This window comes from Dipodomys spectabilis, unplaced genomic scaffold, assembly GCF_019054845.1.
Source record: "Dipodomys spectabilis isolate Male_0828 unplaced genomic scaffold, ASM1905484v1 ptg000367l, whole genome shotgun sequence".
NCBI classification, from domain to species: domain Eukaryota; kingdom Metazoa; phylum Chordata; class Mammalia; order Rodentia; family Heteromyidae; genus Dipodomys; species Dipodomys spectabilis.
Genome location: NW_024871044.1, coordinates 28,164 through 54,238, shown reverse-complemented (window position 1 = coordinate 54,238; position 26,075 = coordinate 28,164). Strand labels below are relative to the sequence as shown.

The 26,075-nt window shown below is 37.5% G+C and overlaps 1 protein-coding gene and 2 non-coding genes across 3 annotated transcripts; 2 read left to right on the top strand and 1 right to left on the bottom strand.

Annotated features, from left to right (window-relative positions):
* The first annotated feature begins 261 nt into the window (after window positions 1-261).
* LOC122096331 lies at window positions 262-423 on the top strand. Its single transcript, XR_006145275.1, has one exon. It is a non-coding gene; the product is annotated as a U1 spliceosomal RNA (small nuclear RNA).
* Window positions 424-7,939: 7,516 nt separating this feature from the next.
* Window positions 7,940-9,214, top strand: LOC122096330 (tripartite motif-containing protein 43-like). The gene has a single exon (XM_042666886.1). It carries the CDS (start codon window positions 7,940-7,942, stop codon window positions 9,212-9,214), a length of 1,275 nt encoding a protein of 424 aa, XP_042522820.1.
* A 16,106-nt stretch (window positions 9,215-25,320) lies between these two features.
* Window positions 25,321-25,423, bottom strand: LOC122096332. Its single transcript, XR_006145276.1, has one exon. It is a non-coding gene; the product is annotated as a U6 spliceosomal RNA (small nuclear RNA).
* Window positions 25,424-26,075: the final 652 nt, after the last annotated feature.

Sequence of the window (26,075 nt, the reverse complement as noted above, 5' to 3'; positions counted from 1 at the left end):
CTGGTGTGAGCAGGCCAAGCTCAGGTCACGACCCCCACAATCCCAGGACCCAAATGTGTAAATCACAATGAAAGAAGACATGATTCATGGACTATCAGGACAACAAACCAAATCCCAAATCTAACAACAACCCAGGGAAGGACCCCAGTGAAAGTGAAGAAGAGATGGAGGACAAAAGAACCATTAAAGAAATGATGATGGAATTGGCCAAAGAAATAAAGGGGGAAATGTGAAAGTATCAATAGGAGAAGGAAGACATGAATATTTACCTGGTAGGGGAGATACCATGATCACGAAGGTGGTTTTCCCAGGGTGAGGATTATCCATTGCACTACAGATGTGCTGAGCCTTGTGATTTCCCCAAAGTGGGAAACTCAATTGCATAATTTGCAGTAGTGGGCAATGACATTCGTGCTCTCCCCTGGTAAAAAATTTTAAAAAAGAAAAAGAAAGAACACATGACAAAGGAATTCCAAGATTTCTTAAGCCAGGCACCAACAGATCTTGCCTGTAATCCTAGCTACTCAAGAAGCTGAGATCTGAGGATCATGGTTCAAAGCCAGACCGGGCAGGAAGTCCTTGAAATTTTATCTCCAATAAACCACCAGAAAACTGAAAGTGGTGCTGTAGCTCAAGTAGTAGAGCACTCGCCATGAGCTGAACAGCTGAGAGAAAGCACTCAGGCCCAGAGTTCAAGCCCCACGACCGACAAAGAAAATAAAAAACACAGTAAACCCTTCATTAACAGATGAAATTAATACTTGGAGAACTGATATTAATAGCATAAAGGGCTCATTTTCCACAATGCAAACACCAGTAGAAGTCATAGTTAACAGAATAAGTGAAATGGAAAATAGCATATCAGGAGTCAAGAATAAATCAGAAGAACTGGAACAGAAAGTCAAAGGCAGACGTTATGTCAAAAAACTAACTTTTTACAACTTTGCCATGGGATGGGGGGATGGAGAGGAGTAGGGATAAAAGGGGAAACAAAGGAGGAGGCAACAATGCTTGATAAGAAATGTACTCACTATCTTGCCCATGTAATTGTAACCCCTCTGTATGATATTTTCACAATTAAAAAAAAAAAAACACTTAGAACATTCCAAAGGGAAATCCAAGATTTGGCCAAAGCAGCCAAGAAATTAAATCTATGCATAATTAGAATCAACGAAGGAGCATAATTTAATAGAGGCATGGAAAACCTATTTGGTATAATAACAGAGTAGTTCCCCATCTTAAGAGAGAAAATCTCACCCACAAACAGAAGCATATAGAACCCTTAGCAGACAGGATACAAGGAGAAATATTTCTAGACACATCATAGTAAAAATATTAGACTTGAATAGCAAGGAATTGGCTTTAATTGCTCTAAAATCAAAGAAGGACATATATTACAATGGAAATAAAATGAGAATCACTGCGAACTTCTCTACACTGTCCCTCAATGCAAGGAGAGCCTGGAATGATATTATCTAAATCCTGAAAATCAACAACTGCCAAACCAAACTGTGACCCATTGAAGCAATCATTTATATTTGACAGAGAAACAAAAACTTTCCATGACAAAGATTAAAGGAAGTCATGAACATCAAACTGGCATTACAAACAATTCTAAAGGGAGGAATACAATCTGAAAAAAAAACAAAGAAAATGAAAGAAACATATCAGACAGAAACCACCACAAGACAAATTTAGTAAGCACGGGAAAAGAAAAGAAACAAAATACAGGAAAATAAGTAAATGGCAAGAAAATTGACACATTTCTATAATAACCCTAAACATTAACAGACTCAATTCCCCAACGAAAGAAAACGAAAAGCAGATTGGATCAAAAGTAAAAGATCTATTCATTTGATTTTGCTAAGAGACCAATCTCACAGCCAAAGATAAAAACCAACTGTGAGCAAAGCGTTGGAAAGAGATCTTCCATTCAAATGTACCCTGCAAGAAAACAGGAGTAGCCATATTGCTATCTGATAAGTAGACTTACTAAAATAAATACAGAGACAAGTAAGGACATTACATACTAATAAAGTGATTGATGCATGAAGAGGAAATCAGAGTGGTCAATATCTATGCACCAAGCAATGGAGTGCTTAAACAGGTTAAACAAATACTCTCAGCCTTACCGAACAAAATAGACTCAAATGCAATAATATTGGGAGATTTTAACACCTTACTCTCCTCAGAGGATACATCAACCAAACAAATATAAACAAAGAAGCCTCTGAACTAAATGACACAATAATAAAAATGGACTTAGCAGACATCTAGTTTTCTACCCAACAATGACCTAATACACCTTCTTCTCAGCAGCCTATGGAACATTCTCAAACATAGATCACACATGCAAAGAACCTCAGCAAATACAAGGAGATTGGCATAAATCCTACCATTATATCCAAACACAGTGGAATCAATCAAATTATTAAGAGCAAATCATACTTTAGAAATTACTCAAAAACGTGGAGATTGAACAGCACAGTACTGACTAACACCCAGGTCACAGAAAAAATTCAGGAAGAAATTATAATATTCTTACAACTCAATGAAAATGTAAACACATCACAATGGAACCTCTGGGATAGAACAAAGGCAATGTTGTAAAGAAAGGTCATAGCACTAATTGTACATATGAAAAAAATGGAAACATTAAAGTAAATAACCTCCTGATGCAATTGTAACTGCTAGAAAAACAAGAAAAACTCAAATCTAAAGTGACTAACTGGAGATACATAGCAAAAATTAGGGCAGAAATCAACAAAACAGAAACTAAAAAAAAACTATCCATAAAAATCAATGAAACAAGGGCTGGGAAGGTGGCTCAGTGGTACAGCACTTGCCTTGCATGCTTGAGGCCCTGTGTTTGATTCCTCAGCACCACATAAGCAGAAAAGAAGCCAGAAGTGGCACAGTGGCTCGTGGTAGAGTGCTAGCCTTGAGGTGAAGATTTGAGGGACAGCACCCAGGCCCAGAGTTCAGGCCCCATGACCAGACCCAAAAAGAAAAAAATCAATGAAACAAAAAGCTGGGAATATTTTGGAAAACAAATTAATAAAATTGACAGACTAATTGTGAGATTAATGATAAAAAGAAGAGAGGAAATTTATATAAACAAGATCAGAGACACCACAGGTAATATTATGACAAACACCCAAGAAATCCAAATAATTATAAAGGACTACACTCAAAATCTACACTCACTAAAGAAGGAAAACCAAGCAGAATTTCTAGAAACATACTAACTGCCTAAACTGAACCAACTACACAACTAAACAAACAAATAGCATACAAGGAGATTGATGAAGTAATCAGAAGTCTTCCAACAAGGAAAAGCCGAGGCCCAATGGACTAACCACTGCATTCTGTGAGACTTTTAAAGGTGAACTAATATCAATACTCCCCAAGCTTTTCCGGGAAATAGATGTAGAGGGAGTAATCCCAAACTAATTCTATGAAGGCAATATCATACTCATCCCAAAATAAGGTAAGGCTCTGAAAAAAAAAAAAAAGAGACAACAATTGACTAATTTCTCTGATGAGCACTAATGCAGATCTCCTCAATAAAATATTAGCCAAAAAAATCTAGAAACTGCTAAAAAACATCTTACATTATGACTAAGTAGCCTTCATCTCAAAGATGAAGGCTGATTTTGTTAGTATTATCCCCATATTTTGTCCTCAGCACCACACATACCTAAGCACCGCCCTGCCCTGGAGTTCTGGCCAAACAGCTGGCCACTCCCTCTCTCTTTCCAGATTCACCTGAGCATGCACCTACCTCACTTCCTGCCCCCAGACACTCCAGCTACCTGGAGTGGAACTGATGCCTTGTGCTTCCTCTCCTTGGAAATATGCCCCCTCTAATAACCTTATAATAATCTTTCTCCTGTGTCTGCTTGCCTCCAGCCTCCACATCCTCCCCTGGGATGGATCTGAAGGATTCCTTTCAGATTTAACATAGCTAAATCAATATATGTAATTCATCACATCAATAGAGCCATGGTCAAAAATCGCATGATTATCTCAATAGCTCAAAGGAACAGATTAGAAGATGCAGCCATAAAACCACATATTTATAGTCATATTCAACAAAGGAGCCAAAGGCAAACAGTTAAAAAAAATAGCCTCTTATTGGTGTTGGGAAAACATGACAGTCATATGCAGAAAACTAAAAGTTTATCCCTAATTGTCACCACACACTAAGATCAATTCAAAGTGGATTACGTCAGACCCAAAACTCTAAAGTACTGTAAATTGACATGAAAACTCATAGGTACAGACAGGCAGGAACTTCCTGAATAGAGTCCCAGGGGCACAATGGATAGGAGAGTGACTCAACAAGTGGGACTACATTGAAAAAAAGGTTTCTGACCAGCTAAGGACATAGCTAACAATCTAGAAAGACAGCCAACCAATTGGGAAAACATCATTACCAGCAATATATCAAAGGCCTACTACTCAACAAATACATTTTGCTCAAGAAATAACCCCTCCCAAACCTAATAAACAAATCACTAAATGGGCAATGGAGTTAAGGAGAGAGGTTTCAGAAGGGGTGAGTGTGGCCAAAAAAATAAAAACAAAAAACAAACAAAAACAAAACACATAACGAAATATTCATCATCCCTGGCCAAAAAGGAAATACAAATCAAAAGAACCCTGAGATATCATCTTACCCCAGTTAGACTGGCGAATACTTTGAACTCTGACCACAACAAATGCTGGCAGGGAGATAGAGAAGGAACCCTACTTCACTGTTGATGGGAATGTAAATTAATACAACCACTGTGGAAAGCAGTCAGTAGGTTCCCCAAAATCTCAACACAGACCTTCTGTATGACCCAGCCACCCTATTCCTAGGCATCTACCCTAAGCATCATGAACCCCAATATGATAAATACTCCTGTACACCCATGTTCATTGCCACACTATTCAAAAGAGCCAGGATACGGAAACAATGCAGATGCCCCAAAATAGATGAATGGATGCAAAAAAAAATGTGGTAGCTCTATGCAATGGAATTTTACACAGCCTCATCCATCAGGAATGGCGTGGAACTAGAACAAATCATATTAAGTGAAGAAAGCCAAGATTAGAGAGAGAAATGCCACATATTCTCCGTGATATATGAAAGATAGACTTAAAACAGAATGGGGGGCTGGGAAGGTGTCTCAGTGGTAGAGCGTTTGCTTTGCATGTATGAGGCCCTGGGTTCGATTCCTCAGCACCACATAAGCAAAAAGAAAAAAGCTGGAATAGGAGCTGTGGCTAAAATGGTAGAGTGCTAGCCTTGAGCTGAAGAGCTGAGGGACAGTGCCCAGGTCCAGAGTTCAGGCCCCACAACCGTACCCCCCAAAAAAAACAAACAAAAGCAGAATGGGATATGACAAATGATACAGGATTCTAGACACTCAAATATAGGGAGCCTAAAAGAGGATAGTCTTAGGAGAAAATCACGATGTTGTAAGTTTCTTAATATATTTATACGTGTGTGTGTGTGTGTGTGTGTGTGTGTGTGTGTGTGACCATGGCATTACTCTTCAACTTTCCATTAAAGTTCATCTAGTGTGTTGAGTTACTTGTCTGTTCTTTCTTTATTCTGACTCCCTCATAACTCAGTTTCCTAAAAATAACTGTTGAAAATGGGTCTGGTCAAACAAATGCCTGGTTGCAATGCATAAAATATTCTAATTACCCTTTAAATACAGGTAGGGCAAGAACTCATATTGTCCCCCTTGTCTCCATGATGGACCACACATCCTGTCAGTACAGTGTGCCTGAAACTCTGCTTCCAAGGCAAGATGTCTTAGCGTAACAAGTCCTGAAGCACAGTCTCACTGTTGTCTCCCATGATCAATTAAAGCTACATCAGTTGGTTAAGTTCCTGTCCCATAATGTTAACTTCACCCCATGCCTTGCTAGGCAGGGTAGGAGAAGTCGAGTCCCTGGGAAATATATCTGGGTAGAGTGAAAGCCAGGCATTTGAGGAGATGTGAAAGTTCCACCTCTCAGAATTGCTACAGCTGATATCCAGTAGTATTGTGGGGCACATTTTCTTCAGGCTTTTCTGAACAAATGGAGCTGAACCTGTGTTAGGAAAAAGAAAATACCGACAGGCCCAACTTGGTCTTCAACATAGGAGGGGCAGACAAACCGTCCAGCAGGATAGAATATTGTGCAAGTTGGTGGAGTAGGGGTCAGGTTTATCTTGGTCTTAACAAGCAAACAGAAAATACGAAGCATAATATGGTCTCTTGGGGGCCCAGAGGGGCCAAGGGCATGTGCTCTTGGTCAGGCTCAGAATAGAACGCTCTGCGTCCGGCAGGGAACTTTTCTGATAAGACCAGGTTGGAATGACTCACAGTCAAGCACGAGAGCACTCACCTGGTGTTTTGCTTGACCTGGGAGAAAAAGGTGTCTTCAATCCTTTCACCCTAGTATTTCAAAAAGTAGGAACTCTTCAAGTGGAACTCCAGGTTTACATAGATGTCTTCAGGATTCAAGGAGGAGTTCCTGGTGACATTAAGGCCAAGGACATTTGAATTCATTTAGCAAGATGGCATGGGAAAATTGGACCGCTCCTGATATTATTCTAGCAGGAAAAGGGGGGAAGAGCATGTGTTCTAAAAAGCTTGTAATTTCACCTCGAAAAATACTACGTTGTATAGGACCACAAATTAAAAGTTCAGAAGTGGCTTTCTTGCTATGCAAGAGTGCAGATATCAGTTCTAAAATCTCTCATTCTTGGGATTGGAAAATATTTTTAATTGGGTGTTGTGAATTAAATCACATGGAGACTAGTATTAAAATAGTTAAAAGAAAAAAATAGTAAAAAAAAAAAAAAAGAGAGAGAGAGAAGAGAATTGTCAGAGAACCTTGCTAAAAATTTCCTGCTTTGGTCTGGTGGTTTGGCTCCTGTTGAGTAAAAGAGGAACTGCTTTGGTCTTAAATTGGTTTCTTTACATGATGGGATTAAGACACACCCTAGACTCTTCCAGAAATAGCAGAGGGTGTGGGTATATTTTGAGATTTCTTGTGTACCCTTCACCACATTTCAAAGTCACCTTATGTAAATATATTTTACCCTATTTAAACTAGCCAATATTGAGCAAATTGTGAACCTGAGCTTGGCCAATCTGAGCAGAGGGGCAGGGCCTGCGGCAGTCAGGATAAATAGGGGAGCAGCCTGCCTGTTCTATGTGTTTGCTTGACGATTTTTGGCTGATGGTACACCTAGAAATATTTTCTGCCTTGCTGAGACAATTCTTTATTCTCTTTCTTTCTTTTCTTTCTTTTTCTTTTTTCTTTCTTTCTCCTGTCCTTTATTTCTTTCTTTTTCTTCCTTTCTTTTTCTTTGTCTTTTCTTACCATTATTTTATTTTATTATAGAGGTGATGCACAGAAAGGTTATAGTAACAAACAAAAGGTACCAAGTATATTTCTTTTCCTAAGGTGTTATCCCCTCCCTTTCTCCTGCTTTCGGTTCTCGTGACTGCCCCCTCCCATGTTGTAAAGCTCATTTCTAACACAGTGTCTAGTGAGTATCACTGTTGCATTGCTTCCCCCTTGGTTGATCTATGATTCCACTTCCCTTTTCCAAATCAGATAAACTTTGATACTCCAATGGTTGTTCGGAGCATAGTTATAACAAGGACAAACACAACTTGTACCAGAAATTCACTGAAAGCAACAGTAAAAGGGTGGGGCCTTGTTTTGAATCTCAATTCCAATTGATATGGAAATGAATTGCACACCCTTCTCTACACACCCTTCTCTAAGCCCGCCCACCCCAAGTATAAAAAGAATGGAACTAGGGAATCAAGCTATTCCGCACATCCCACCGCCTTGCCATGGACAGCACTTGGAGAGAGCTTGCCAGTGGTGAGGACCAGAGCAGGAGAATCAGCTCTCTCCATCCTCTTTGTTTGGAAAGATGGAGTGGGACATTGCCCAAGCCTTCCAGGAAGAGTTGAGATGCCCCATCTGCATGGAAACCTTTATCGACCCAGTCACCATCCACTGTGGGCACAGTTTGTGTCGACCGTGTCTGCGCCTCCTCTGGGAAGAAGCTGAGACTCCAGCCAGGTGCCCTGTGTGCAGGCAACCCTCTCAGCAAGAAGAGCTCAAAACCAACATTGCCCTACAGAGTCTGGTGTCCATCAGCCGACAAATCATCCTCCGACAATTCCTGAGCTCCGAGGAGCATACATGCTGCACACACAAGGAGACCAAGCAGATGTTTTGTGAAGTGGACAAGAGCCTGCTGTGTCCTCACTGCTCCCCGTCTCGGGAACATAAGGCTCACAGACACCAACCTGTCGACTGTATTGCTGCAGACAAACGGAAGATTATTTTAAAGGAAATGGACACTATATGGGAGAAGATACAAGAAAACCAGAGCAATATATACGAGAAGAGGAACATCATCAACCAGTGGGTTTGGTACATGAATCTACACAGGGAGATGACCAAAGATTTTTATTCAGCACTGCATCTGGGTCTCCGGGAGGAGGAAATACGACTTTCGGAGATACTCAAAGAGAAAGGAAGAGTCATCTTTCTGCAACTCAGGACAATGGAAACCCAAATGCTTCAGAAAAGTAGTAACCTCAGAAACATATATCAGGAGCTGATGAAAACCTACCAAAAGCTAGACCTGGAACTCCTGCGGCATTTAGAAGACACCCTGGAAAGATGCGAGAGTGCCTTGCTCTTCATGCCCCAGCTGAAGAAGCCAGAGCTCAGCCCTCCTCCCATTCCTAGATTGATGGATAACCTCAACCATTATCGAGTGAAGATCACCTATTGTCATTTGATTCAGAATCATGAAGAATCCAACTATGTTGCTCTTTCAGGAATCCAAGAGTTCAGCTCTGGGAAACATTACTGGGAGCTCACTGTCCAAGGCTTCTCCACCTGGGCTGTGGGCGTCTTCAGAAATTCAGCAATAGGGAGCAACCTTATTCTGAATGAATCTGAGGACATTTTTCTTCTTTTCTCTGGCAAGGGGAACATTCATTATAGTATCTTTACCACCGCTCCATTGTTTCCTCACTTTATAGAGAGACCAGTGGGCCGCATTGGTGTGTTTCTTGATCTCGAAAATGGAAGTGTGAGTTTTGTGAATGCTACTAAGAATTCCTTTATCTGGAGATACCCGACTAACTCCTTCCAGTATCCTGTCAAGCCTTGTTTTTTCTCCTGGTAACCCATAATCATAAGTAAAGAGCTTTTATTTCCTTTTTTTTCTTTCTTTTTTTTTCTTGGTTGTGGAGATTGAATTCTGGGCCTGGGCACTATCCCTGAGCTCTTCCGCTCAAAGTGAGTGCTCTACCGCTTGAGGCACAGAGTCATTTCTGGTTTTCTAGTGGTTTATTGGAGATCAGGGCCTCTCGGACTTTCCTGACAGGGCTGGCTTTGAACTGTGAGTCTCAGATCTCAGCATTCTGAGTAGCTAGGATTACAGACATGAGCCACCTGTGACCAGCTAGTAAAGAGACTTCCTATGTGTTGGGAACTCTCTATACCAGAGAACCCTTCTCAACTGAAGCAAATAACTTATGCTGTTCTTATTTGTCTTTGTAATGTAATTACATTTTTGTTATGAAATATAGAGTTAAAATAAAATGCAAGATGTAAAAATGTTAGTGCATGCATGTTTAATTTTGATTCTGACATATGATAAACACTATAATAAACAGTGGATGGCACAATGAAACTTGGCTTATAAGTAGCTTATTTCTTAATTGTTTCATCTTCATCTCTAACACCAGTAGCTAGGAGTTTCCATATTCCCTCTGCATTTCCACAAATGTTATTACTTCCCTGAAGAACAAAAGCAGAGTTGGCATGACATCTTTCTGCAGACCATAGAGAAAATCTGGGCCATAAGACACTAGGCATTACCTATGTCTTCATGATGTCTCAAGAAAGAAGAAGTTCTGATGTTTCCCAAGCAAAGAGATTAGTTAAAGGAAGAGCCACCTTGTTGCTTTAAAGATAGCATCCATTTAAGCTACTGTGCCCACAAAACTCAGATTAATGGCATGAGGCAGATATTCAGGAGGGAATGAAAAAGATAACTGGCTTATTGATTTTTGCAAGATTATAAATCGAACACAGTACTAGAAATGAATCATACTAAATTTAGCTTGCTTACCTACAAAGCAACTCTTCACATCCAATCGTGTGTCACTGTGCTCAGTTTAACAAAGGCAAAACCCCCCTCAGTGCCAGGAATATTTAATTTCCTCCTTCAAGCCTATTAGGGTTCACTTTTTTTTTTATAGGCAAGCCAGATTCCTGTAGTGAGATCATTTTTTAAAGTTTTCCTTTTGGTTATGGATAGAGGCTGTTTGGAGGGGTTGTGAGTTAAAGAAATGGAGAGAGTGGGCTTAATTGGGATACATTACATGTGTGTATGAGAGTATCGTTTCCCTTTCCCATCCCTTCCCATACTCCCCCCACCTCCACACACCCTATCCCCCCCCAAAGTTGTAAATTCATTTTTCAACATAACGACTTGTACATCTCATTGTTGCAATGGGTCTACCTGTATCCTTATTTAAATGATTTGTTTTTTCCCTTCCCAAAATATTCATTTTTTAGAGTGGAGTAACTCCATAATATTTCTTCTGGCTAGTTTGTCTTCCTCATTGGTTATCTTAAAATTATAGAATTATTTACTTTTACATCTTAGAGAAAATTGAATTTAGCTTCTTATATATTAGATTCAGAATGAAGGTGACTTAAGGAAAAATGTTTTGTATTACTATAGGCCGCAAACAGTGTTAAGAAATTTGCTCACATTGTCAAATATGTTCATCACAAAATTATTTAGAGGATTTTTGTCATCATTGATTTGTTTCACTTTGGCAGAAGTGGGTTATAAACTCAGGGTCTTCCACTTGCTAAGCAAGCATTCCATGACTTGAGCTACCCTGCCTGACCACCCTTGCTGTTTCTTTTTTTCTCTGTTTTTTTTTGTAAAGCTAGTGCTCAAATCCAGGGCCTCAGACATGCTAAGCAAGCACCATACCATTGAGATGTACCCCAGGCCCAAGCAAAGCAATCTTATCACATCCATACAGAAAGAAATCTGGTATTTTAGTACACCATGATGTCAGAATGAAGCAAGATCACAATAATATTAACAGGAGGATAAATCACTCAATGGTGATGTATCTATCCATCCATCCATCCATCTATCTATCTATCTATCTATCTATCTATCTATCTATCTATCTATCTATCTATCTATCTATCTATCTATCTATCTATCTATCTATCTTCCTGACCCTCGGGTTGAACTCAGGGGCTGGGTGCTGTCACAGCGCATCTTTGTGCTTAAAGCTAGCACGTGAGGCACAGTTCCATTTCTGGCTTTTACTGAGTGGTTTATTGGAGAATAGAGTCTCACAGACTTTTCCACCCCACACTCTTTGAAATGAGATCCTCAGATATCAGCCTCATGAATAGCTGCAGGTGTGAGTCACCAGTGCCATGCTTGGTGATTATATCTTTGTCAAGATGCGAATATGGATCAATTTAACCCCCAAAATTTATAAAACTGTTTTTATACAAACATTGGAGATATTTTCATTTTTCTATCAGATCATTTTGATTAAAAATATTCCTACACTAACCTGTAATTAAAAATTGTGTACATATTATTCTTGAGTCTCTTACTTAAATCTATAACTTTAGAAGGAATGACTCCAATCACTTGATCTTCTATGCTTTTCTGTTCATGCTTTTCTGTAGACAAGTACATGTTAAGACCAATTTTGTTCTCCAATTTACATATTATTCTTATAACCTTGAAAAATCAGTAGATAGCTCACTTTGTGCAAATTACATGCTTTTCTGAAATCTTTACCACTCCTACCTCCATAAAGTAGAAGCTATATTGAAAACTAATGCAAGCTAAATGGTTTAGGCATTAACAAAGTTGCAGTCAACCAAGAAATCAGACAAGGATATAGCAACATAGTAAGTCTGAAATTTATTTTAAATAAATATGGTAGATATTCTTTTCCTACATGTATGAAAATGAAACAATGAAGCTTATTGAGGTTTGTTTGTAAAGCTGGGAGAATGGATGAAGGAAAAAAATGGAAAGGAGAAAGCTAAACAAGGTACACTCTATGCATATATGGACATATCAAAATGAATGCCCATGCATAATGAGCCAATAGATTACATACAATATAATTAATAATGTACTATGGGCTAATAGATGCTCAAAATGTGAAAATTTTTATTGTATTTTTAGGTTGAAAATAATATAAGGTACAAGTGGAATTGTCACTTAATTCTACATGATAACAGCCCAATTTTCCATTTACATATCATAATTTATTTTTCAGCTTGAGAGTAAATAAAACAATTAAATTAGTTAACCATGGGATCAGGCGACAAATTAACCAGGGATTAAATACTGGCTTTACCAGATAGCAACTGGGAGATTTCAGGTTCTCTGAGGCTACAATCTTCCATGAGGATCTACTTTGCAGCTTGACAAGCTGTTGAAAATGTTAAATTACATAATAATTACTTAGTACGGACACAATGAACACATTCTGTATTCATGAAGTAAATGTTAGTTTTAGTGGTACTAGAGTGAAATTTACTTAAGAGACCTATAAGAAATTGGTACAAACGAAAGCATTGTTTACACTTTTATCAAAGATGAGTCAATAAAGAGAAATCTGGCAACACGAATGTTCAACTTTCATGCTGTTTTCTGTTTCAGTCTACATTTTTATTGTGGTGTTCTCATTCCTCTCACAAAATTTCTGGTGTTTTTGACTAAGAGTGTTACCATTATACGTAATCGTTTCTACAAATATTAAATGTTGCCTCTTAAGCCATCATATTGTTGATGTTAATGTGGCCTTAATCACCTTCTTAAAACAGCTGCCTGAATCCTTCCGCCTTATATCTGAGTGATTGGACCATTAGTGGTAAAGAAGAGAGATGAGAGTTGATGCCAGTTTGGCTCTTGGTAGATCGTAGATTTTTTTGTTCCATGGGAAATCTAGAACAGAACTACCTGAAGTAAATAACAAAATATTTGTAAATTCTAGGGTATATTTAGGGGCTTATTAACTCGTTTTTAAAAATAGTTATTATGTGCATGGTTTTATTCTTAGAATTTCAGTTACTTAAGAATGGAAGTCTTAAGTGAACTCAGCAAATAATTTGAGGAAAAAAACTTTTAATGATAGAAATTAAATTGGACAATCCTACATGAGACTAAAATGGATGGTTACATATTCAGAAAAAATGTTCAAGAAAGGGACTCCCAGAAGAAGTGCTAGTTAAGTTGGGAAATGAAGGGAGATAAGCCAACCTATGTTGGAGAGAAAATCCAAATTGAGGATAACAGCAAAGGCAAAAAAAAATTCTCTGTCTTCGCAAAAGCCTTGCTCTGGAGGTATGTGGCAAAAAAGGGCTTGCCATTAAAGGAAGAAGAGTTAACAAGGAAGAAAAATAGAACATAATGCTCCTCAGAAAGCCACTGGATATTGTTAAAGTAGAGAAAATTGTATTATCTAAATATTTGAGTCTTTTAAATAACACTAGCCGTCCTGTGGGGACATGACAGCTAGTGGTCAGAGTGCTGATAGGGGGCAAAAAGGTGGTTTTCATTTTCCTATGGGTTCATACATTTTTGTATAAAAGTATGTTCACTTTTGCCAACAAAACCACACAGTAAATTCAAAACTAAGTAGATCAATGAATAGCTTCTCAATGTTTCTTCTAAATGCTCCTCCAGCTAGGGTGGAAGTAATAAGGAAGTTAAGTTGTTCTCCTGCATACCTAATAGGCAGTAAAAGAAATGCACTTTCAGTGCAATAGTAATGGCAAAGCAATGTAAGTCCTGAGCCACATCATAGATGGGGGTACAGACTTCTGTATGTATTGATGTGTGAAGACTTGTTCATTTTGTGACATTATGTAGTCACTTCTGGACAGAATTTTAGTAAAATCCTTCTCTCCTCCCCCATCACATATCCTATTCTTGCTGCTCTTGGGGAGTTTTTAAAATCTGTTTTTGTTTTCTGCATGTGAAATTTCGCTATTTTAGGAAATCTAAATTCTTCCCCTGAATTACAGTCCCTTCTGCAGTTTTCAACTTTAATTGCTGACACACAATGTAGATTTTTTTTAACACATAGCCTGGTCACTGGGACACCAGGTGTGTGTGACACCAAAATTATTGACTTAACCTCAGCAGATTCCTTCAGTGCTGTATTCATGAGGTGCTGAAAAAAACAATGGCTGTAATTTTTGTTTTAAAGAAAAATGTATACATTCCCTCTTACTTTGAATGAACACTTCTTTTTTCGGTCCGGTAGTGGGGACTGAACTCCGGGTCTGGGCGCTGTCCCTCAGCTCTTCAGCTCAAGGCTATCACTGTACCATTTGAGCCACAACGCCACTTCCGGCTTTTTTCTTTTTGCTTATGTAGTGCTGATGAATCGAAACCAAGGCCTCAGGCATGCAAGTCAAGCAACCTACCACTGAGCCCCCTTCCCAGCCCCGAATGAACACTTTTGAAAGGACTTGGAATAAGAATTATTTTCAATCTGCACTTCATTCATTCACTCATCATCACACAATTAATTTTGAGGTGATGGGAGGAAACCATTGTTATTGGTTTTAGTCATGAAGGACGTGGGTGATAGGCAGCAGGACATTTCTGGTTCTGGAAGGATGTCCCATCCACAGGTTTCCTGAAGAGAAGTATCTCTAGATTTCTAGAGTAATCTAGAAATGGACACTTGAACCAGAGGGTAGGAAATATATTTTAGTCTGAAGAAAATATCTGGAAGATTGCGAAGAAGTTGATATCAGCAGATTCTAAATGAGAAGGCGGAGAAGATTCAAAGAGCAACAAGGAAGCACACATCGAATTCAACATAATTTTATGTTAAATTCTTGGATGAGACATTAAATCATGGATATTTCTGAAGTCAAACTCCTATTATAACTCACATTTTAGCCTGATTATGTCGCAAACGTGGTTCATTAAAAAAGTTTTTCCCCTTATTTTAAAATTGACAGCATATTTTTGTTTACTATATAAGGGAGGCAAATTTGATTCAGAAAGCAAATCCATATTAATTGTGTCCACACAGAATCCTTCACCTATGTAGTATTCGATTGGTTCAAAGCTCTTTCTTTTATCTGTGTTGGTTGATGCTTGAGTCCTGGAAGGGTGCTATCTTGTGAACCTGCACTATTTGGATTCCATCAGTGAAAACACTTTAATTCCATTTGTCTGGGCTGACTTGACAGGATGAAGTCATCCATTAGACCCTCAGGTCTGTCCTGTAGAATGACACTCTTCCCAGTGGAGTGGTTCCTTAACACTTCAACTATAGATGAAATCCTGTCACCAGAGCTTGTGTTCCCCCTAGAATTCTCTGCCTCGTTGCTTATTTTAAATGGAGTAGAATGGAATCACAAGCACTCTTTATGTCCCTTGTTTTCCTCTTGCCTAATACATGGCAAGAAAATTCCCCTATCTCTGTGCGACAGGGTGAATAGAAGAAATCTACTACTGCAGGATTCTCCAGCTTCTTTGTATGTTGGTGAATTGCTATCCAATTTCACAAAGGAAGTTCATAACATGATTATGTCTTAAATCACCACTGCCAGTCACACCTTTTCTATGCTTTCATAGCCATAAGAAAACCATCTTCATTATGAGAAGTCAAAAGAGCATTGGGGAGCAGGGCAGCTCACTGGATACACTTGAAAGATGATTGTTAAGGTAACATCTGGTCTTAGTTTTCATGCTAAATGTATTTTTACATTCACTGGAGGAGACACCACTGGCAGCATTCAGTGTAATTTATCTAAATCTTTAATTCTCTGTTTTATTCAGGAACAGAAATATATTTGCTTTCTAAAGAGCATCGAGAATAATGTTAAGGGATTCTATATTTCTTTGGGCCTGGCTAATTTCACTTACTATGCTTTTTTTCTAAGTCTCTTTTTTTCCAGTGTCATTCTTTCTGATGGAAGCATAGAATTCCATTGTATATATATATATATACCACATTTTCTTGATCCATTCATCTACTGAGGGGCATCTGTGTTGGTTCCATATCTTAGCTATGGTTAATAATGTTGTGATAAATATAGTTGTGATGGTAGATTTAGTATGGCCTTGTTTGTGATCATTTGAGTAAATGCCCAAGAGTGGGATTGCTGATCATAAGGGAGCTCTATGTGTAGTCTTTTGAGGAAACTCCATACTACTTTCCAACTTGGTTGAACAACTTTACACTCCCACCAACAATGCAGTAGGGCTCCCTTTTAGCCACATCCCCTCCAGCATCTGTTGTTAGGAGATTTTTGATTATAGTCATTTTAACTGGGATGAGGTGGAATCTCAATTTTGTTTGGATTTGCATTTCTTCTATGGCCAGAGAAATTTAGCATTTTTTCATGTGTCTATTGTCTATTCTTATTTCTTCTTCAGCTAAGTCTCTCTTTAAGTATTTGCCCACTTATTACTGTGGTGGTTGTTTCGTTGAGGATTTGTTTTGAGGGGATTTAAATTTTTGAGTTCCAAGTATATTTTAGATATTAGACCCTTGTCTGTTGTATGGAAAGTGAAGATCTTCTCCTAGTCCATTGGCTTTCTACTGATCTTGCTAACTATGTCCTTTGCCATACAAAAGCTCTGCAATTTAATACAATCTCATTGTTCGATTTTTCATTGACTTGTGTTTCTGGGTCTTTACTAAGAAAATTCTTTGGCTTGTGCCAAGGAGGTCTAGAGTTTCTCCTATTCCTTTCTGTAATGTTTTCAGGGTGTCTGCTTCAGGTGTTTCTTAATGGCATCTATGTTCAACTGTTTTTCTTAAGATTCTTCAACAAAGAAGCCTTAAAGAAAGTCTAAAGTCTCTTGACTAAAGCCCTTCCCCTCACAATGACTTGAATATAGATTATTAATCTCAAATTATTGAGGAAAATTGCTCATTGTTTTGCTTATTTATTAAAACAAGTGATGTATACTAAGACTTTACTTCAGTCTAGGTCCTGGACCTCTTGGACAATAAGGATGATTTCTTGGTACTAAACAGAATTAATAAAAAAAAATCTAGTGATTACCTACAAAATATGGGCCAACTATGACATTTCTAGGAAGTACACAGAATGGTACAGAATTTTCACCTTGACACCACAAGGATCTGTGTGCGTTGTTTTTAATTTCCTAGTTAATTTTCTTGGTTAATTTGTCTCTCATTAATACTTATCCACTTAAAATTCTTACTCTTTAAAATTCAGTGTTTCAGTTTTTATTACACCTGACATAGATTCAATATATTGAACACTATTTTTAAGAAGAAAGAAGAAAGCGAATATTTTCCTAGAAAATTCATGTATGTTTATTGTCTATGCATGTACTTTATAGTTTTTTTACAAATGCTTTATCATGTTTTATGATTCTTATACTGCTTTTCTAATGTAACATCCTAACATTTCCCAATATTATGCTTTCATGCACTTGACTGAATTTCCTTTTGCAAATTTAATTTTGCAAACCCAACCCCATTTTTGTTAATATGATGATTAGTGATGGTAGGAATAGTTTTGCATATGTAATGTGCATTTGAATGTCTCCTTGTAAGAAATTATGTTCAAATGTATTATCTGTAATTTTTAATCAAATTATTTCATTCTTTTTGCTATTGGGTTGTAGGAGTCGTTTATGTGTATTGGACATGAATGTATATTATGTGTTAAATAATTATACATATTTTTATCATTGCGTAAGTCGTATTTTTCATGTTGATTGCTGCCTTAGATGTGCAGAAGTTACATTAGTTCCACTTAGTCCCACCTGACTATTTTGCTTTTGTCTCTGCTTTAAGTGTCATACAAAAGAAATCACTGTCAGCATTGATGATAATGAGCTTTTCCTCCATGTGGCTTTTCTCTAAGAGTTTACAGGTTTTGTGTTTGGTTAGTTTTTATTTTGAGTTGACTTGTGTTTATGATAGGTGATAGGATCAAATTTTATTTTTTTATCAAATGGATATCCAACCTTCCCAGCAAAAATTGTTGAAGAGATACAGATTTCCTTGTTCTTGGCACTCTGGTTGAAGACCAGGTTTATAAATTAACACCTATCTTCAATGCAATCATTTATTAATCCAGCAGATGACATAATTGTATCAGTGGACGTGGCCTTGGCTTGACAGTTACCTGAGAAGTGGGATAATGTTCCTTTGAAGTCTTCTTCCTAGACTAGTCTCTTGCATTTGTCAAATTTTATCATCCAAGATTGCCTTCTTTCCAAACCTCAACAGTGTCACCAATCAGCTTTGCCTTTGTTGCTCATTTTATCCAGTTGGCCCAGGGGATAACCCCAGAGCAAGGATTCTTTTGCTTCAAATATTGTGCTTGATGGGACTGGGGGGAAGGGCATCAAGAAAATGTTGAAGACGGATCACATATATCTATCTTCTGTTTCAGAAAAAAAGGTTCTGTCAACATTGGTGCCCATAGTATAGTCAAGGAAATACACAGTCTGATTAAGGCTTTGGGACCAGGTTAAGAATGTTGTTAATTTCAAGTTACTTTTTAATCAACTTTTTCCCAAGGAAATAAAATGTCAGAAATGTTAAAAGTAGACAGAGTTAATACAATTAATATGAAACAGACATTCCCAATAGGATATTTTATGGAATATAATTTCATCTGTCAATTCAAAAACAGCATCTATTTAAATAAACATATGCTTTGAAACTGGACATTATTAAATTTACCTGAGCACAAAATCGAAAATTTGGAGAGTCACTTGTAGTTCATATCATAATCCCTTCTTAGATGCTACAACTGAGAGGATTGCTATTTGAGACCCTGATGACACATCTTTCAGTTCTCCATCTCCAAAACAACCAACAAAATCTATGCTGGAGGTATAGATCAGGGGATGAAGTATCAGTCAAATAAGCAAACCAAATGAATATATAGCGCTAAGTTCAAACCCCAGTAATAGCAAAAAGAAAACATAAAACTCAAAACTAGGGTAAGAAAGTTTTAAAAATCCGAAGAATGTTTTCATAAAAATGCACTCTCTTTAAATACTTTGTCATTCTATCTTCTCAAAGATCAAGTTACAGACAGAAGTTTAAAAAACACAGGAATGGCTCCAAACTTCTCTACTTCCTCCCATATAGCAAGTAAGTAATAATTAAAGCAAGAAAAGGTTAAGTTACATACAGATATTTTTAGACACAAGTCAAACAAAGTTGAGAAAGGAGAATAAAGTTTAAGTTACATAAGATAAAAAGTTCTAGAAACCAGTGGTCTAATATTTTGCTTCTAATGTACAATATGATACTGCACATTGAAAAAAAATGCTGAGAATAGATTTTATGTTGTGTTCTTATCACAATTAAAGAGAGAACATTAAATACTGTACTTTAAAAATCATTATTTTAAAGTCATTTTCTATGGTAAATAAAAAATGAAGGAAATATTATAAAAAGTTTTAACTTGTCACATTTAAGTAGTTTAATAAGGACATTAATAATCAGGAATATATGAAAGCCTTTTGTAGTATTTATTCCTCAAAAATATTTTCATTAGAATTTGAAAGGCACAGCTGTTTTTGTATAAAGGATATCTGAGATAAAATGTACCTCAACAATAATTAATGTTTAAGGTATTTGATTAGCTTTTGGGTTACACGTAGAACCATGTGTGTGTGTGTGTGTGTGTGTGTGTGTGTGTGTGTAAAATTATTGAACAGTATAATGCAAAGTTTTCATTATTGTGTGACAGGTTATACATGTTTAAGTTCCTATTATTTGCAAGTATCATGATACTTCTTTGTTGTCATTGCTGATGTTGTTGTTCATAGGGTTTGAACACTGGACCTGGGTGTTGTCCCTGAGCTCTTAGCTCAAGGCAAGGACTCTACCAATTGAGTCACAGCACCACTTTTGATTTTCTGGTGATTAATTGGAGATAAGAGTCTCATGGATGTTCCTGCCAAGGCTGGCATTGAACAGTGATCTTCAGATCTCAGCCTCCTGAGTAGCTAGGATTACATACGTGAGCCATTGACACCTGGCTATGATTCTGACTTTTTAAAAATATTTTTATCTTTAAATAGTTAAACAAAAGAGTTGCCATAATTGAGACACAAGAGGTTTTCATCTTTGTTGCGGTTGTTTTTAATGTACTTACAATGTATTATGTGATTTTTTGGTTTCTTTTGTATGTTCTTCCCCCATGATATAACTCGTATTTGATTCTAGTGCCCTGTTTCTTATAAATACATCTTTCTAATTTGGGAAGGGGAAGGGAAATAACAAAATGCTGAAACAAGGAGACAGGTTGACCTATTGTAACAATGGGATGTACAAGACACTATGTTGAAAACAAACTTTACAACTTTGGTATTGGGGGAGGGAGGAGTTGGGGAGGTGGGGCGAGAAGGGATAGCAGGGGAAAACAAAGGAGAGGACAACAATGATCAATATGAAGTGTACTCATTACCTTATTCATGTAACTGTAATCCCTCTCTATAGTAACTTTACAATAAAAAAGTAAAAAAAAAATGAATGCACCCATTACCTTACTCATGTAACTGTAACTCCTCTGTACATCACTTTTACAATTAAAAATTTAAAAACCTTAAAAATATAAACTTAAACAAGCACATGAAAAATTACAAAAGATAAAAAATGTTGTATTTTCTCTTCCCCTCCCTGAATTAGAGAAGCATATATACATGATGCAGGACACTGACATCAAATAGAGTGAAAATAGGAAGTATAACATGGGGAAGGAACATACAAAGCGACAACAAAAAATCACATGGTACATTACAATATATTAGAAAGTAAAAAAGATATTTGTGTCCCTAATGGTTAAATAAGGATACAGGTTGACCTCTTGTAACAATGAGATGTAAAAAACACTATGTTGAAAACTAATTTTACAACTTCAGCCTGGAGGGGTTCAGTATTAGTTATTCAGGTGGGATGAAAGGGATGATAGGGGGAAAACAAAGGAGGAGGCAACAATGATCAATAAGAAATGTACTTACTTTGCTTATGTAACTGTAATCCTTCTGTACAGCATTTTTACAATAAAAATTGTACCCAAAAAAGAAAAGAAAAACAATGTTGCAAGGACATTACCATACAAAACAGTAACTTTTTTCTTTGTCTATGACAGAAGATAGTACAAATGATAATTTTGTTTTCATAAATCAAAAATACATATAAAAATTCTACATGTATGGTAGATTCATGAGAGATCTCACAAAATATAGTTCCTTTGAAAGGCTAATTTAAATTTCAACAAAATAAATGCCAGGAAGTGATACTCAAGTGGGTGGGGAAGGGAAGTGAGAAGAAGAGGTTCTACTAATGAAGAGGAGAAGAGGGGGAGAAGACAGTCAAGTTTCCACTATATATCCTCATAAATTAAGAAGAGTACGGGAAGGAGTGAGTAGTGAAGGGATAAGTGAGAATGTTCAAAGCTGTGACACTGATCAAAAATTTATTGTATTCATAAACTGCTTTGTTAAATGGAACTCCTTTGTACAACTATTAAAAATAATTAAAAAGCAATACAAACAACAACAAAAGAAACTTGTTAATGGAACCATACCTTAGAATGAAGTCCATTAAATTTTAATTTCCCTCTTGCCTCCTTCCTGTCAGAACATTTGTTAAATTACTAGAACGATGCACAAGATTAAAAAGCAAGCAAAAATTTGTGCAGGCTAGCCTTGATATGTGATCTTATGGATTTCAGCTTCTCACAGGGCTAGATTTACAGGAATAAGCTACTGGTGCCCAGCCCATTTCCCTTTTGTGAACATGGCTGATCCCTATTTTTGCCACCTACCTTGATAGAACCATGTGGTTTGGACTATATATTCACCATGATGTGAGCTGAATATCCTTCTTTGTTTCATCATTTATCCAGCCACAAGCATTTTATTACCACAATTCAAACAGGACTGTGACTGTAATGGAAAAGTGTACATGACAAAGCAGCCAGAAGTATATGTCATGAACTTTAAAAAGTATTATTTGGGCAGCTCAGAAATCAAATAAAATGGAAATTTACCCAGAGAACAAAATAGGTCTTTCAAATAGTGAGAAACTCATGAGGTTTTAGCAACAAGAGGCAATAACGAGATTGTAGAAAAGGTTAAATAAAAAATATAAAAATTGATAACAGGAAATAAATAAAATCCTTTAGCTACATACTTTATACATAAGAAAATATTCCTTAAAAAGTGTGAAGACATTCAAGAAATTCCAGTGGAAATGAAGTACCCGATTTCAGTTGCCCTCTCACAGACCACTAGAGATCACAATCAATGCAAACAGCAAAGACGTTTATTAAAAGCTTGAGCTTGGTCCTCCACGCACTCTGTAACCGGTGACTCTAAGAGGCCCCTAGGACAAAAGTAGCACAGCTTTTATGGTATCAAACAAACAAGTCTAGGGGGTTTCCACACAAGCAAGTTCACAAGTTCAGTGGGTTGATCCTACTTAACTTTTTATGATGGAACAATTAGGCAACTGTTCTGTTCCTTAAGGGTGGGCAGGGTTGATGGTAACCTGCTTTTTTTTTGAGAACTGTTCCTCATTCAGGGTTATTCTGAGGGCAGCACAGCTACAAGTTGGTGGGGTTAATCTTAAAATGGAGTCACTTTAGCTCTTCATTCCCTCCTCTTCTAGAGCATCGGGGACCAATCTTGGTCCCCTAATTGGCACAGTCTTTTATATTTACGGTTTGGTATTGGGATCTCAGAACCAAAAATGGACTGTCCTGATCTCTTTTTACAAGATCCAATTATGAGTAATAAAATTAACAGTACGAAAGGCCCGTACATTTTTTTTAATCCAGAGGATACCAATTTTTCCCAGTTGTTTCTAAAGCTTTCTTTATTACCCTCCTCTTTTTTACAATTCCTTGAGCTTGTTTGTGGCTAGAGTTTAACACTGACCATTTTTTCCTGTTGCTTGTGGAACTAAGTTATCTCAGAACAGCCACAAGGCACCACTGGGATGCAGAAGCTTGCTAGATTTTGAGGCTAAGAGCAGGGCTGGGTCTCATTCCTTTTACTACCAGCATTGATAACACACTCAGAGTATTACCAAGCCAGAGCCAAACAAGGCTGTGACTATAGAGTGGATTTCCAGTCACTATGCACTGAAGTGCCTGAGGCAAGCAAGACAGTGATATCTTTGCCCCCAATATCCACTGTCTGAATAGAGAGGGTTTTTGGATTTCACCAAAATGAAGGTCCCACAAGATCTGAGTTTTCCACTGGCATGCAGTCTCAGGTGATGGAGCCAGGCAGGAGGTCAGTCTTCTTTTACCATGGTGGGGGTGGTCTATGTGACAATGTAGATTTCCTCCAGGTGACTGTCAGGCTGTCTTTAAACTTTACCCATTAGGGTGTGCAGCAGCAGCAGCAGCAGAATCTCTCAGTGGGTCCAAGGGAGTGTCTCACCTCATGCTGGGCTGCAAATTCCTACACAGACTGGTTAAGGATACATTGCATAGGTTTGGCAGGCTTCGGACCCTTGGATTTTAAGACTGTTTAGACATTAGCCCAGGACAATTTACCAAAATTACTTTTTTTTTTTTTTAACTAACGGGATATTTTTGTAAACAGACACAAAAGGCTTAGTCTTGTAACTATCTCTGACAGATGCAATCTCCACACTTGCAAACCTGTTTTTATGCTTTTTTAAAAAAAATAATTATTTTATCTATTTTACCTTGTTTTCCAAAAATGACTCTGGACTCTTGGTTTTAAAAGGGGGCTTCTGTCCCACAGCTCCAGTATCCTTTTTTAAAAAAGTACTAAAACTTTTAAATACCCTCACATAATGTCATTTAAGAATCCCCAAACGAAATAAATTCACATATAATCACTCCAAAATGCTTCAAAAGAAGATAAAGTAAATTTTCTTCTACTTTTAAATTTATTCTGAAAGCCTTGTGCTGGCTGGCCACACCTGTAATCCTATCTACTTTGGATATCTATTCAGGAGCCTGAGATCTGTGGATAACCGTTGGAAGCCAATCAGGGCAAAGTAAATGTAAATCTGAGTGTGTTATCAATGCTGGTAGTAAATGGGATGAGACCTAGCCCTGCTCTTAGCCTCAAAACTTAGCAAGCTTCTGCATCCCAGTGGTGCCTTGTGGCTGTTCTGAGATAACTTAATTCCACAAGCAGCACATTTATTCAAAATACCTTCATATCAGTGTTCTGCATTAATTTCTTTGTTAACGATATTATATGGGTAAAATAGAGAAAATAAACTCTTCCATCTAAGAACGTTTTCATACTTTTTATTGTAAAAATACTGTACAGAGGACATTTGCATGAGCAAATAATGAATACATTTCCTAACAAGCATTGTTACCTCCTCCTTTGTTTTCCCCCACCATCCCTTCCCTCCAAACTCCACAATACACTACCCTCCCCCGTCCCCTGCCTAAATTGTTAAGTTCATTTTTTAACAGAGTGTCTTGTACATCTCATTGTTACAAGGGGTCAACCTGTAACCCTATTTAAGCATTTTGTATTTCCCTTCCTCTCACCAAATTAGAGAAACGTATACACAGGATGTAGGTGTACCAACTCCAAATACAGTGAAAACAGGGGTATAGCGTGAGGGGGGGGAACATAAAGAGAAACAGTAAAATCACATCTCACATTATAAGTATGTTAGAAACAAGAGCAAGAAAGAAAATAAAAACACTTGTGTCGCTATCTTGGGGTTCATTTCACTTAATAGCATCTTATCTGGTCATATGCACATAGCTTTTGATCTTTTCTGCTTATCCCAGACATATATTAGGTATTGAAAATAAGGGAAACCATGGGACGTATGTTTCTTTGGACTTGATTTACTTCACTTAATTTTTTTTCCAAGTCGTTCCAATTCCTAACAAATTGGGCCATGTCATTCTTTCTGATGGAGGCATAGAATTCCATTGTGTATATATACCACATTTTCATGATCCATTTATTTACGGAGGGCCAACGGGGTGGGCTCCATATCTTAGCTATGGTAAATAATGCTGCAGTAAACATAGTTGTGCTGGTAGTTTTAGTATGGTCTTGTTTGTAAATCCCCAAAAGTGGGATTGCTGGGTCACAGAGGAGCTTTATATGGAGTCTTTTGAGGAGCCTCCATACTGCTTTCCAAAATGGTAGAACAAGTTTACACTCCCACCAAGAATGCCATAGGGTCCCCTTGTGGCCACATCCTCTCCAGCGTCTGATGTTGTAAAAATATGAAAAGCTTCACGAATTTGCATGTCGACCTTGTGCAGAGGCCATGCTAATCTTCTCTGTATTGTTCCATTTTTTTAATGTGCTGCTGAATTGAGCATAGTACATTTTTATATGTAAACTGGAACTGATTTTCTTAAACTGATTTTCTTAAACTTCAAAAGAAGTAAATTCAAAAGAATTCTTGTGAAATTTTAGAACAATGTATTTCTTACATAAGCACACATTTAAGAATAGTCAAGATTCACATGTCAAAAACAAAATAATTCCAGATATTTGTTGTTCAAGAGATGTGTAGGAGGAGGAATTCAATTATTCTATACAAGGCACCTGTCACAATGAACACTGCAGCAAGTGTTAAGGTTTGTTAAAAAGTTTTAATGTTTTAGAGTATTTAATTTTGGGAATTTGCTTATATATGCCAAAATTAGGACTGTTTGGCAGGTCATAAAACTTTTCTATAAAGTATTTAAGATTTATAGTAGCAGACATATGCAACTAAGTATGTCCATTTCAGTTTATAGAAATATTACTACTGAGGGCTGGGAAGGTGGTCTCAGTGGTAGAGCGCTTGCCTTGCATGCATGAGGCCCTGGGTTCGATTCCTCAGCACCACATAAGCAAAAAGAAAAAAGCCGGAAGTGGCGCTGTGGCTCAAGTGGTAGAACGCTAGCCTTGAGCTGAAGAGCTGAGGAACAGCGCCCAGGCCCAGAGTTCAGGCCCCACGACTGGACCAAACAAAAACAAAAAC